Here is a 14,621-nt window from a genome sequence, read left to right as displayed (position 1 = left end):
TCTCCGCCTCGCCGCTGCCCTCCGGTAAGACGCCTCCCGAGGGGCCCCGTTCAGTGCTAGAGGGGCCTGAAGACGATCACTCCCTGCCGCCTCCCTATGCTGTGCAAAGCCACTGTAAGAACCGTTCCCCTTCGTAGCTGCCGCCGCCGCCGCTGTTCGTGTGTCTGACCCCGGGGAGCCCCGCCGTGCGGCCCGGGCCGGCCCGGCCCTAGACCCCAGGGCGGGGGGAGCCTTTCTCTTCTAGCCTCGACGTCCTGCCCGCGGTCGGGGCTCCTCGCCTTGCGGGTGCTGCCGCCCTGCCTTGATCCAGCGGAGCTGTCAAGGCAGGGCTCCTGCCCAGCGTCCGCCCGCGGGCAGGCGGTGAACGAACCGCAGAGGGTTTAAGAAACTGCCTTGGCGCAGTCAGCGTAAGCTTGTCTGTAGACCGGCTCACTGTAAAACAGCTTACCGTCAATAATGCCTGCCTAATACTAGGTCCCTAACAATAGCAGCTGAAGCACTTTTCAGGGAGCAGTGCTGCTGTCTGCTGCATCTTAAAGTAGGAGGAGCTGGTAGAGCTCAGTAAGCTGGGGTAAAAAACGCAAATTAATCTTACAGGGGCTCCTTTAACTTTAAGAGACTGGGATGAAATCTACAAAGGTTAAGGTTGCCCTCTTTTGGAGAGGAGCAGCTTAGGGTCTGAATTGGTGCTTACCTGCTTCTTGCCTGGAGTATATGTTGTCCACCTGTGGTCAGAAATACTGCTGGATAAGGACGTTTATAGCACAGCTGGACTTCAGCTCTACAACTAGGATAAACTGTGGATCCTGGAAGACCACTGGATGTGAGGTCTCCCTCACTGCAGTTATTCCCTGGGACTGCCCCTTTTCCAGACTTCACAAGCTGTGTTCTTTATCTGGTCTCTCTCCTCTCCTTCTCATTTTCCTCCTAGTGGACTCTTTCCTGTGTCAGCCTCTTTCCTTCCAAGCCGAGCTTCCTGCTAGTCCCTAAATGACACCTACCTATCAATTTGTAAGCCTTTATCGGAGGGAAGTTGGCCAAAAAATCTCCCTCATGTTTTCTTCTGGCACAGGCTGCTGAGGCTTTAGGATGCTGTGATCTTACCCTGTACAACAGAGGGTGAAGAAGGCACTTGTGCATTGGGAGATACCCTAGGACCTCAGATCTGCTTTGCTTGCAGTTGTGTCAATCACCTTCATGCTGACTTGCAGCAGTGCCAGTTCTACAGAAAGGAAAAAAGTGTTAAGAAGAAAGCTGTTCTAGTGGATTTACAACAGTGACAGAAGTTGGCAGTGCTGGGTGGAGGAGACATCAGTGCTCCACTCTTCTGGGGCTGACAAATGAGGCCTTGAACTATTTTTAGAACATCAACTCATGCTTTTAAAAATGTTATTCCTTATGAGCCATTCTCTCCCCAGCAAGTGTAGGAGACAGGTAGCAGCAGTATTAATCACTTGGGCCTAGTCTGTACAAACTGTTAGTTGTTTCCCATGTCTTGTTGCTGTTTGGATACCTGATAGGAAAAAGGGTAAGAAGGAAGGAAGGTATCCATCACATCCTGGCCGTGCATTTTGGCCAGGATGAGTGAAAGCTAATTTCAGTGCATAATGTGCAGCGACTATTTGACCCAATTCCTAAATTCTTCCCATGGATTTGTATTTGGAGAGGTGACAATTCACTTTTGGATGAGGTATGGTGGTTAGCATGGCTGTGGAACTCTGGTCCAACTCCTAGAAGATGGGCTGCTTTATACAGCTGTGGCTGGATATGCAGATGAAGTCTTCAGCTCACTTGCATCATTCTTTTAGTACTTCCCTTCTTCTGACTTCCTTGTATCGCCTTCTATACAAGCTGCTCGGAGATTACCCTATACTGTGGCACCATGCTCATGGCCTGAAAGTTTCTCTTATGAACAAGGTCTTGACCTCTCAGTGTGGCCATGCACTCTGTAATGACCTCTCCAGTGCAGAGCAGTGGTCACAGATAGTAGCTGACAGCGGCAGTTGCAAGCTTCAACTATCTCATTTAAGTATACGCTGGGACTGTTGTCTGCAACCTCCAATACATGCAATGCATGGTAACCCAGACCACTACTTCCTGATGATGATGTAGGTAGCTGAGCCTCTGGGGAAGCCTCGTGTTCGAGGAATAGTTCATTAGCGGGACATGCTAAAGATTAGAAGGTCTTGTTTGTACTACAGCTGGCTAGTGAGGATGGCACATAATTATCTTTTATGGCTACTTGCAAACAGAAGGAACACAGACCACATTTTACAAAGAAACATATCAATAACTGCATATGCAATCGGGGAACAGTTACAGTGCAGATGGGGCAACAGGCCAAACCACATCGTAACTATATATCTGCAACTCCTGCCACATGTTTTATAACTGGGTGCTCTAATATTTATAGATTGTTAGGGACTGGAAGGGACCTTGTAGATCTTTGGGTCCAGTCCCACTGCACTAAGCAGGAAAAGACAACTAGGGTCAAGTGACCCCAGTGAGGTGACTGTCCAGTCTCCTTTTAAAGATTTCCAGGGTAGGTGACTGCACTACCACTGGAAGGAGTTTATTCCACAGTCTGGACACCCTGACTGTGAAGGAGTTTTTTCCTGGAATTGAGCCTGAAGCAGCCTTCTAGGAGTTTGTATCCATTGCTCCTGGTCTTCCCCAGGGGTGCCCTGGTGAACACCTGTTTACTGAATTCTTGATGTACTCCCTTGATAATATGGCTGTAATTGTAGTATAAATGGGATCATAACATCCCAAGGTAGACTGCCATAATATACAACTTGTTCACCAGGGACCCTTGGTCAGATCTAGCAGTGTGTCTTCTAAAATAAATAAATTCAAACCTCAAGGGAAAAAATGCAAGATTTTTTTTTTTTTTTTTTCCTCTGAAAGGAAGGGAAAGATGTTTATCATCTCTGAGGAATAACGTGATTGTTGTGATTTTGATTTCAGGGTTTTGGTTGGGGGTTTTTTTTTGGGGGGGGGGGGGTTGGGTGGTTTGTTTTTTTTTTTGTTTGGTTTTTCTTGAATGACTTTCTAAGAAGTGATACAGTTGTTTTAGATGGAGTACAGACAGTATATAATATTAAAACACAAGCTTTTCAGAGCAAGGATGGTATTTTTGTGGTATATAGAAGTGAGCACATTGTCAATTCGAAAAAAATATATACTTTGTTGTTTTTTTTGTGGTTTTTTTTAGATCAGAAAGTATGTTTATATGCTGTTTGAACCTATATATACATATTTAGAACATTTATCTATCATCACCTGAAGTATGGAAGGCATCCAATATGCATTTCTAGGAAGGGCACTTTAAAGTACTTTCAAATGGCCATATCCTTCACAGGGAAATAAATGCAAGGATATATTGTTTTCTTTTCTTAATTTTGTATTTTTAAAGGATAAATGGGGTGGAATGTAGGAATTCCCCTATTCCAATGATCATGAGGTAAAAGATCAGGGGGTGGGAGAGGAGAGAGTTGTATTACTATTGATCCCCAAATTGATACTGTTTTAAAATATTTTGAATGATCCTGGTCTCCATTAGGGCTGCTGACTGAAATAGAAAATAATGATTCTGCTGAAGCTGTTTAAATAGACTTCAGTGTTGTCCACAAGTCTCATTATAATTCTGGCACATGTACATGCCACTCAATAAGAAATACTGAAGTCTTAGATGTCTGATAATTTTGTAGTTTTTTTAAGTAGAAAGCAGGTTTCAACATGTTCAATAGTAACAAAATTGGTTAATACTTGACACTGAAGGATCTAACACAACTAGAATGGATCTCATGATAAACTAACATATGGTAAGGAGAATAAAGGGAAAATTGCAATGTATCATGGAGACCATTTCCTATTTATAAACAGAAGAGGTAAAATAGACCACTTGAGACGGGTGCAAACAAAGCATTAAGGCATAAAATACTGTAAGTATTGCAGAGAGAATTGGTGTGTTTTAAGGTTAAGAAAAAAAAATAAAATTGTCTCAGTTTTGTAAAGAGTTTTAAAAAGCAGATAGGGCCCCAGTTCAACATGGTACTTTCACACGTTTGACATGTTCTGCTGAACAGGGATGTATGCACTTTAGCTAAGCACATGTTTAAGCATTTAAGCTGGTAACTTTACGTCTCAATAGGCCTTAAGCAAATGTTTAAATGTGGTGTTGAATAGGGAGACATAAAGATAAACAAACATTTAAAGATAAATGCTTGCTTTGCTGGAGCTGGACAGAACTACAGCACAGAAGAGATGCTCATTCTTTTGTAGACCAAGTACACACCCAGTAGAGAGACTGTCTTGTGGCATTACCCCTCCAGTTCAAAAATGGGATATACCACCTGCCTTCCCAATCATAAATGTCTGGATCATCTCACCTCACCATCCCAGAACAGTTTTTTTTGGCAATAACAGCAATTACTTTCCTGGAAAAATTATATTAGGAATGTGTTTGGCATATTGTAATACAATTTACCAGCTGGGAAAAAAACTTTCTTGTGACCAGACTCTTCCCTGCAAATCACCAACACATGCTCTGTGGGCCCCACTGATCAGAGTATAGAATGCCCTGCAATACAATATGGGGAGTTCGTTTTACTACCATGAACCATTATTGTAATAGTGTAAAAAAAGTATTAATACAGTCTTTATACTGACTAATGTTCATGCTAACACACAACACATGAAAAATGTACACTAGTCATGGATCACTCAGGCCTGCAATGCATAAAATAAGACCTTCGAGAGCTGTCTTGAGCACACATGAAAGCGGCTGTGAGGGACCAGCTTCATGGGCATGTCTTCAGACTGGGAGTGGGAGCAGGTGGGTGAGGCATACTCAGTAGCATCCCTTGCCAGATATACCTGGGGAATGTGGTGTAGATATCAAAAGAGGCTGCTTTTTCCACACACCCCCCCCCCCCCAAAATGACCTAGCCATGCTCTTGCTGAAATCAATGGGAATTTTGAATGAATTCAGCTTGCAGAACTGATGCATCTGATTGGATGGCTGGGGAGCAGCTGACAACCTAGCTCCTGCAGAATTCTCACCTGAAAGGAGTTTGCTTCACTCCAAATGCCTTGAGGCTGCTTCATACCCCTCCTTCTCCACCCCACCCCGACAAGCCAGAGCTTGGAGCAAGTGCATTTTTTTTTTCTGTTGCTTCTCTATTTCCTTCTTTTGATGAAAACTGACAGAACTTGACTTTCTCACTACTACTTCTCATTTACCAGTCTACAAATGGAAAATTTCTGAAACTGCAACAGGAAAAAATACTGAACCTATTTTAATTTGATAGGTTTTTTTTCTAGTTCTGGTTCATTGTATCTAACATTTATGGAAATGGACTGGCTGTATCAAATTACTTAACACTTCACCTTGATCAGGGACATGCGACACCAGTGACAGTGAGAGCATCTTTGGGAACTCTGAGTTGGAGAAAAGAACTTAGTGTTTCTTTGTGAGCTGGCAAGTTAATGAACTAGAATAAGTTAATGTCCTAGAACAGGATTAATCATTTAATGATGAGTTGACCTTGGTATCTTTCATGTAATATTTCCTAATGAACGCAACTGATGGGTTCCTCTTTCACTCTTGTACTCGAACATTTTCATGCTACACATGAAAGCAAAGCTAGTCCTCAGAAGGGTGTTATTTTAATTGCTTAAGACACATTCTGTTAATTGGGGGGGGGGGGTTAGTTGGTGTGTTTGTTTGTTTGTTTGGGTTTTTTGTCACAGTTTAGTTTAAAGCCTACACAATATGCAAGTTTCTGTTTGAGGGATCCGATTCTAATTTCTGTTTAATAGGCCTATTAGTGAAAAAAATTCTAAAAAAAATATTACATCCCCTCGGAGCTTATGTCCTTCTACTTTTCAAACACATGCAACAAAATGATCAAAATGCTAGTGAGTCTACACTTCCACATGGTGACTAATCCAAAATTGAGATGTAGCATCTTCTGTATTGCAGACTGTATAGTACAAAGGGTTTCTAGTCTGTGACTAATGCCCCAGTGTGCTCCTACAATACAAACATCAGCAGCATCATGCCAGGGTTTTCTTTATCAGCAGCAGATACTTATTTATTTTTTATCTATTTTAATGTTTCGGTTAAAATTTGTAGAAGGAAAATACCGACTAATGAAAGAGGGAAAAAATCTTGACAACTGTGAAAGGAGTGAGAAAATGTAGAAATAATATTATGTAGGGAGGCACGTGCTAAAATCTTAAGCCAAATTTTGGAACACTGAGCATTCCATGCGAATCCCACTCCGCATCTGAATTTTGCAAATAGCCTTTGATAAGAGGTGAACTGGTATCCCTTAATCCTTAGGGTCACAATTTTAAGTTTTGAATCTTGCATATTAAATCCATCTCTCATCTGAAAGACTTATTTAAATGAAACGCTGCCCTGATTATTTTGATTAGGCATAACATCTTGACATAAGTTTCATAACCCCACAGACCCTATATTAAACAAACACAAAACTTAGAACACAAAGCAAAAATAATCTTGTTTTTGTCATTGGCAATATACCTCATCTAGTTTTTGTTTGTTACCATATCAAAAGCAATATGAAAAATGTTGGTTAATGACAGAAATTGCATGCTTAAAAGTAATACTTTATTGATCAGTATACGAAACTATTTACTTATACATTAATTTCATAAAATAGAAATAACTTTGAATCTTGAAAAAATGTAATTTTACTGACAAAACACCTTTTATAAATTAAGTATTTTGCAATGTGTGCAACTTCAGCTTTTCTTCAAAAACATGATGGGACTTTAAGAAGTGAGGTCCTGAGTTAGGCTCCTGAATCTACTACCCACGTAAATAGGAGACTGAATTTTCAAAAGTATTTGCATCTGCTCCTGTGGAAGTCTATTTCTGGTTAACTTTCCATTTTGGGTTTCTGGTCTTAATGTACTTGCCTGAGTTTCTGCCACTGCAGGTGGGATTGATTGATTCATGTATTTATTTTTAATCTGTTGGGCATAGCATTAAAAGATTATCTTTTATAAAACCTAAATTTTAATGCTTGGGTCATTCTGATAGCTTTCCATTAGAAGAGATGAGACTGCTTACTTTTTTTGTCATCGTGGGAGTATAGTAATATTGGATTGTGATGTTTTGAAAACTTTTGGACCTACTTATTAATATACATTTAAAATAAAAAAAAGTCCAGGGCTAAGGCCCATCTCTGACACTTGATATCTTTAATTGGAAATACAAAAGCAAATCATTGGGGACTGCAGTAGAGAATTTACATAGAAGAAAACTATGATCATTTGCGTGCCATGGAGGAGAACTGTGTGGTGGCTCTCTACATAAGTCAATGAATGGGATCTATTGTTAGCTAACTGGGGGAGTGTATAGACATAAATGTGGCCAACTGCTTGAATTCTGTAACTGTCGTTATAAGATGATGCATAATGTAAAGCCCCAGCTTTCATGTTTCATTTTTTTAATGTCTTATTTGAAAGAAAAATAAATAAATCCTGGGTCAAATAAGTTGTTCCAAAATCATATACTTTTTTGAGTTTTTAGAAGATGCTTGTACAGCAAATAAGGACCCAACACACAAGTACACAAATGCATGTTTGTAGGTTTCTTTGGCTTTAAAAATCCTAATCTGAATGGTTTGGGGGGCCTGGTTCATTTGTACACATTCAAAGTTGACAGTGCTGGACCATTGAGTCAAAGCCCAGTTACCAACTTCTGTAGTATCTGCATGAGTACCACAAGGTTTTACCCTTTTTAATATCTCATTTTCATCTCAAATTCCTGACATCTCAGGATTCATGGCTGACCTAGAAGGGATTCTGTAGTTCTAGTTGCAGCCACTAGATGCCATTGTTAACAGCCCACTACAATATTTGGATTGCAGTTCCGGCTGCCATCAGCAGAGGCTGGGGCTAGGCAGAGCAGTGAGGAGGCAATTCAAAGCAACAGATGCTTCCTGCCTCTTTCACCCACTTTCCTAACACTGCATTGAAAAGAATGAAGTGAAGTTGAGCAGGTTAACAAGTAGATTAGGAGTTCCTCCCTCAACTCAACCAAAATGACTCTTGCCTAATCACTCTGAAGTCCACTGTTGCTAGACTTTTTACTGGGGGAGGGGGCTAAGATATGTCTAGTGGCAGGTGGAGAGCGGGGCCAGGGACTGAACTGACTGGTGGGAAGAGGCTGAAAGGAGACTGTGTCCTGGAGCCTAAAGGTCAGGAGCTGTACCTGAATGAAGAGCGCAGGGCTGGAGGTGGTTCTCAGGAGAGACACTGATATAGTTGGGAATAGTCCCGCTTTGAGCAGGAGATTGAACTAGATGATCTCCTGAGGTCCCTTCCAACCCTAATTTTCTATGATTTCCCCAGAAGCAGAGGAGGGTAGAGGGGGGCGCCTTACTCTGGGAGAGGTAGGAAAAAGTCCTTCTCAACAGTCAGCTATAAAAGGAAGGAGGGCATGTTAACCTGTGCTTGTGTACATGTTCATGTATATTATTGTTTTTCAGAGTAAGTTGTTCACCAAGGGGGGGGGGGGGGGGCGCACGTGTGTGTGTGTGTGTGTGTGTGTGTGTGTACCCATATGTGCACAAGGGTTTCCCCTGAGGCATTCCAAAGTCAGGAATTTAAATTCTAAAATTTAATGTAAAAATTAAATAATCTCAGAATTTTAAGTCTGTCTCAAGATTTTGATGTCTTTTTAACCTATGGCACTGGCAATGGCTGTTCCAATTCCCCTGTCCTCTTGCACAATCTCCTGTGGGGTTAATGATCTCTTCTACACATAGACTGTATTAGACACTGCAAAGCAGTCATTTCGAAGGCCTGCATGCTAGCTGGGAGGATTTTAAAGACACTGGCCCAGATTTTATTCCACCTATTAGGTTTTTGTCTATTTAAGTGTAACCTTATTCCACTGTGCTCAAGCCCTTGAAAACTAGCTAATACAAGTATAGGTAGGTCCTCCTCCTCACCACTTTGTGACTTAGTCATAAGGCTAAGATGGACAAAAATAGGAGCATTAACCTTTTTTTCTTCAGGGACTCAAGCTAGGTGGAGTAGGATCAATAGATGCTGGTAGGCAGAACAGGATGTAGCCCTGATTTTCCTGCATTATTCTCCCATGTACAGTCCACTTACTCAGGCTTTTTAAGTACAATTCTGTTCCATGTAGGCTCATGTGCCATGCTTCTCTTTCTGTATACGAGTTCTTTCCAATAGTGCGTTAAGTGAGGCGACTAACAACAGTTAGCCAGGACATGTATTTGTCCTTAGTCTGTCTCCAGTCTCCCTGTGCAGAACAGGGTTTGTTCTGGAATGTTTATACTGTATGTGCACACATACATTCATGCACATACCACCCCACAGCACTACATACTTGTGTAGGCAATGTTGCTCAAATGTGCCTTTCGTTGGAAGAAAAATAGTGAGGATTATGCTAGTAGTTAGCTCCTGAAGGAGTTCATTCTAAGTCTCGTATCAGCCAACAAATTATATCCTTGTTGTAAATAGTTCTGTACTACCAAAGAAGTAAAGTTGTTGCCCAGACTTCCTCTTGGAGCTTTAGGTGGTATATTATATTGCCTGGGATAAAGGGCAAAGAATGAATTTTACCTTGCTGTCATGGAAACCTAGCACAGAGTTGAAGACAGATTTGATGTGCTCATGGTAGCCTGAATTGCTGAGAAGTGTGCCACAGCATTCTATACTAGTTGGACTTTTATAAGTGCTGAAGGCTTCATGTCCAGGAATATTATTGTACAGTTGGGTCACTTAATCCAGTCCCTGCACAGATGCAGGGCATACTCTTCCTAAGCCACCTCAGACAGATACCTATCCAGCCTTGTCTTGAAACATCTAGTTGAGGAGATTCCCCGGCTTCTCTAGGCAGCTTGTTACACGGTCCTACTGTTCTTACAGTTAGGAAGATTCGGTCTAAACCTGCTTTGCTGAAGCTGAAACCCATTGCCTTGTCTCTTCTCCTCTATGGCAGGAAGAACTATTACTTGTTTTCTTTATGACAGCCATTCAAAACTGCTGTCATGTTCTGCCTTCATTTCTTTTTCTCCAAACTAAACATACAGCATATAGCTTCTGCATCCTGTCTTCCTATGGCTTGGGTTTGTCCCTTGTATCTTCCTTGTCTGCTTGTCTTCAGATCATCTTTCCAGTTTCTCTTCCTCCCTCTTAAAATCCATTGTCCAAAACTGGATACTGTTCCCAGTGAGGCCTAACCTGTCAAGTAGAGTGGTACTTTTACTTTCCGTGTCTTTCATTCAGTGCTGCTGTTAATTCAACCAAAACTCTGTCTAGAGCTTTTTACATCAGCATCACATATCTGACATGTTGAGTGGAATCTGCTATGACCCCTAAATCCTTGCCAGTGCTACTGCCTAAGCCTATTATTTCCCATCTGTATTTGTGCTATTTTCTTTCCTATGTACTACAATTTCAAATTTTTCATTATTAAATTGAACATTAGCTATTACTGCTCTCGCATTTATCATACTCCCTCTGAATTTTAATCCTATGCACCAAGATGTTTTGCAAACTCTTCTGATATTTTCACCTGAAAAATTGATCAGTACACCTTCTATCTCTGTACCCAAGTCACAAATACTGATGTCAAACAATAGCATACACCGACAGGAACCTTTAACCCGGGTTTGAATTATTGGGGAGCTTGGGGGACTGAGCCTCCCTGTAAGAACTGAAAATCATCCTGGGAGGGATCTTCAATTTTTATTAGGACATTATGATGGGCAGCCCAATTTTTTTTTTTTTTTGCAGGACCCCCCTCCGCTTCCACCCCCCCAAGAGTCAAAGCACAATTCAAACCCTGCCTTTAAAAGGTACCCTTTGATTGTGTTGATTCAACCAATTATTTATCTACCTAACATTCATTCTATATAGCCCAGATTTCTAAAGCTTGCTTATGAAAAAGGTATGTGGGACTGTATTCAAGGCTTTACTCAAGTCTTCCACATTCCCCTTATCCACCAAAGCAATTTTCTTGTCAGAGAGAAATTCAAATTGGTTTGGCATTGATTTATTCTTAACAAATCCACGTTGGCTGCTAGTGATCATAACATCATCCTCCAGAGTTTTAAAGATTAAATATTTTATAGTTTGCTATGGTAAGATAATCAGCCTGACCTGGAAAGTTACTATTTCCTGGGTCCTCCCTTTCCCATTTTAAAGAGAAGAAAACTTCTGTCATTCATGAGTTTGAAAATATTATTGTCAGTAGCTGTAAGACTTCTTCAGAGTTCCTTCAGCATGCTCAAATAAATTGCATCAGACCATGCTTGCAAAATGCATTCAAATTTGTCAAAAGTTCTTTGACATCTTTGTTTTTTTATTATTATTTTACTCATCATCTGTAGCCCTTTCTCCTCTGTTTATATTAGTTCTGCCAGTCATCTGGTCTTTGATTTTTTCCATTCAATAATTCACTTTCTCCACTGAGAAGTGGACACTGTTTCTGTCAAAAGTATTTGTGGAGCCTGTTCTATATGTCATGTCCTTAATCTCTTGCCAAGGTGTCTATTTTTTGCCTTTGCTCTCCTGGTTTTTCTTTTCTTTTCTTTTCTTTTCTTTTTTTTTGGTTGGTTTTTTGTTTGTTTGTTTGTTTGTTTTGTCCCTACATGTTTGGTTTGTATTCATTAATGACACCCTGTCCTTCCATACATCATCTTTGACTTTTTTTTCAAATGGCTGAAAAGATTCGTGTAAACCCACACCAGTCCCTTGCAGTTTTTTACCTTCCCTCTGTATTTAAATAGCTTGATGTAGAGCCACCTGTATGGCATCTTTCAAAAATATCAGTCCCCAGAGTTGTTAACAATTTAGTTTTCTGAGTTGGTTGACATGTATCTTTTTTTTAAATGAGCTAAGAAGTGACAAATCCTGGTGACAGACTTGTGATGATGCCAGGATGGGACAAAGTCCATAGTCAACTCAGGGTGGCAGTAAACTTTACTAGCATGTGATTTTTGGAGAGGTTGGCATCAGTGAGGAATCCAAGAGTAGTCCTAAGCTCTGGACTGAACTGGCCAACCAGAAGTGTGTACAAGGACTGTCCCATAGTTGCGAACTTCTTAAAATGATTTCTCTATCCACAAGCATTGCTTCTGCCTTATTTTGGCTCAGCTTCAGCCAGTTGTTGTTGATCTATGAGCAGATTTTGCCCAAGCATTAGGCCAAGGTGATGGTATGGTGGGCAGTGAAAGATGGATACATCAGTGTTTTTTTAAGAAGTGGAACCCAGATCCTCAAAGTTAGAGAGGTGATTGAGACTACCATTTTAGGCCCCACTGATGCACTCAAAACTTCTGACAATTCTGGGTGCCTAGGCCCCGATATACCTACATTTTATGTTGGTCATCAGCTGCAAAGCCACCTGAGTTTTGATGCCAGTCTATATAGCTAATGAGTTTCTCCGAGGTCTGAGAGTGAGATTCTCAAACTCGGTGGAGATAAGCTTCTCTTATCAGTGGAGTCCAGTCTTGTAGGCATACTCTTGTCCATGGATTATGCCCATGGCCAGATATAGAAAACAGCTAGGGGCACAGGGCTTGTGTTTATGGCGTTCACCTTGTACATGGCTCTGTTCTCTAAAAGAGTATTGAATTTAGTTGTCCTGGACTCTGACTGAATGACCTAACCTGTGGGATATTTCAACATTGTGAAATTTAATTTCGTTCTAATTTGTGATGCAAAGTTGAAAGACCAGACTTCACTTTTAAAAAGCAAATCTTTCATTTCTACCTTTTTATTAAAAATGTTTTGTTTGTATAAGGTCAAAACTTTTCATTTTGACTATCATTTTATACAATATTATTATAATTTAAATGTGTAACAAAGTAAATCATTCCACCGTATCAAAAGAAAATGTTTTCATGATTTCTTGTGAAAAATTTTGAGAAATCAATACTCCTCATTAAAACAATTTAATTTAGTCAAATGGGCATCTTCTGACACAATTATTCTGTCAGAATTTTCAAGGAGCTTTCCCAACAGCCTAACCAGTAGGCACTGAGACAAAAATAGGAACTTAATCAGCAAACTGGGCTTAAACTCGTCTTAACCACTGCTAGCTTTCCAGGAGCATACCCTGAAACCCTATCAGTAGATGTCTTTTTGCATCTTTAATTACTATGAACAAATTGTTAACCACTCTAAATTAGTGATAGCCAAGGGGTTCTCCCTAGCCATACTAAGCCAGGAAGAGTCCGTATCACTGTTCTCTTAAAAAGTGTCCATCTATTTGCTAATTTCTACGTTGTATCAAACTTTTTTCCCTGTTTTTGAACATGCTTTGTGAACTTTCTGAAATACACAAGAGTAGTTTCTCCGTAACTTGAAATTTTTGCTGAGCAACAATGCTGACAAAGTTCTAGTGGGTCTACTTTGATTAAAATGTCTAGGAGAAACAAAAATTACAATCTGTATTTGACACAATCTCTCTCTCTCTCTCTCTCTCTCTCTCACTTTTTCAAACAGCTAATATGCCAGAGGATTATACAGATCAATTTGATGATGTAGTGGACTTTATTCAAGCCACTATAAAAAGACTAAGGAGGTCACCAGACAGACAAACTCCAATTTTTTCTAGACGGGAAAGAAATCGGCAAAATGCAGCAGTAAACACGGAGAATTCCCACAGAAAAGGACGGAGAAGTCAAAAGGGCAAAAACCGAGGATGTGTCTTAACAGAAATACATTTAAATGTGACTGACTTGGATTTGGGATATGAAACCAAAGAAGAGCTGATTTTCCGGTACTGCAGTGGATCTTGTGAAGCAGCTGAGACTACATATGACCAAATTGTAAAAAATTTAACGAGGAAGAAAAAGCTGGTCACTGACAAAGTGAGGCAAGCTTGCTGCAGACCCACTGCCTTTGATGATGACCTTTCCTTTTTGGATGATAAACTGGTGTACCATATACTAAAACAACATTCCGCTAAAAAATGTGGATGCGTTTGACGTTTTGTGGAGACTGTTACAATGTTGCATTCCTACTATAATGCAGAGAAAGGGACCAAGGTTCCCAAGGAAATGTCTGTTCAGAATGAGAAAAGAGGACCAAGAATGCAGAACAGTTGTCATGGGAGCCTGGTAGGGCAAAATCTGGCATAGAGAGCTGGACTAGATACAAAAATGGGGGCTTCAAATTCCTACAGGAAAGCAAATAAAAAGCAAAGCTCAGGGGTGGAGTTCCAGAATGGATGGATTGAGGTTGCTTTCACCATCATCAAGATTTGGATAAGTTAGGAATGTGCTTAAAAACACAACCTCCTAAATATTAGGGGTGTGCAAAGTGGGTGGTATTCCATTTGGATTCAGTCCAATTTGGGGGACAGTTATTTGATTCACTGATTCAGATCACTGTCCCAATTCGATTCCGATTCAGAATCAGCAATTTGGCCATAGACACAGCTTTTATATTATATATAAAAAAATGTTCTACATACCACTAGGTACCAGGTGTGGCTCATGAATGCTGAGATGGTGGGGGAATGGAGCATCCCATGGGAGCGCAGGGGGGGATCCCTCATGCTCACTGAGCCGGGGGGGAGTCCCCTGCGCGCCCCGCAG

At 40.8% G+C, this 14,621-nt stretch overlaps 1 protein-coding gene across 3 annotated transcripts in view; it reads left to right on the top strand.

Annotated features, from left to right (window-relative positions):
* GDNF (glial cell derived neurotrophic factor) overlaps nucleotides 1–14,394 on the top strand; it is a 15,657-nt gene extending 1,263 nt beyond the window's left edge. Inside the window, exons 1-2 of one of the 3 annotated variants that reach the window (XM_014522394.2) lie at nucleotides 8–24; nucleotides 13,525–14,394. In XM_014522394.2, the coding sequence (XP_014377880.1) occupies nucleotides 13,530–14,009 (480 nt within the window). In that variant the 5' untranslated portion in view covers nucleotides 8–24; nucleotides 13,525–13,529 and the 3' untranslated portion in view covers nucleotides 14,010–14,394. Of the gene's footprint in view, nucleotides 1–7; nucleotides 115–13,524 lie in introns of those variants that run through there. The other 2 variants (XM_014522395.2, XM_006028935.2) reach the window with 2 other exon arrangements.
* Nucleotides 14,395–14,621: the final 227 nt, after the last annotated feature.

This window comes from Alligator sinensis, unplaced genomic scaffold (genome assembly GCF_000455745.1).
Source record: "Alligator sinensis unplaced genomic scaffold, ASM45574v1 scaffold881_1, whole genome shotgun sequence".
In the NCBI taxonomy this organism is placed as follows: domain Eukaryota; kingdom Metazoa; phylum Chordata; order Crocodylia; family Alligatoridae; genus Alligator; species Alligator sinensis.
The sequence above is the reverse complement of the archived record's forward strand: the minus strand, read 5'-3'. Positions and strand labels throughout refer to the sequence as shown.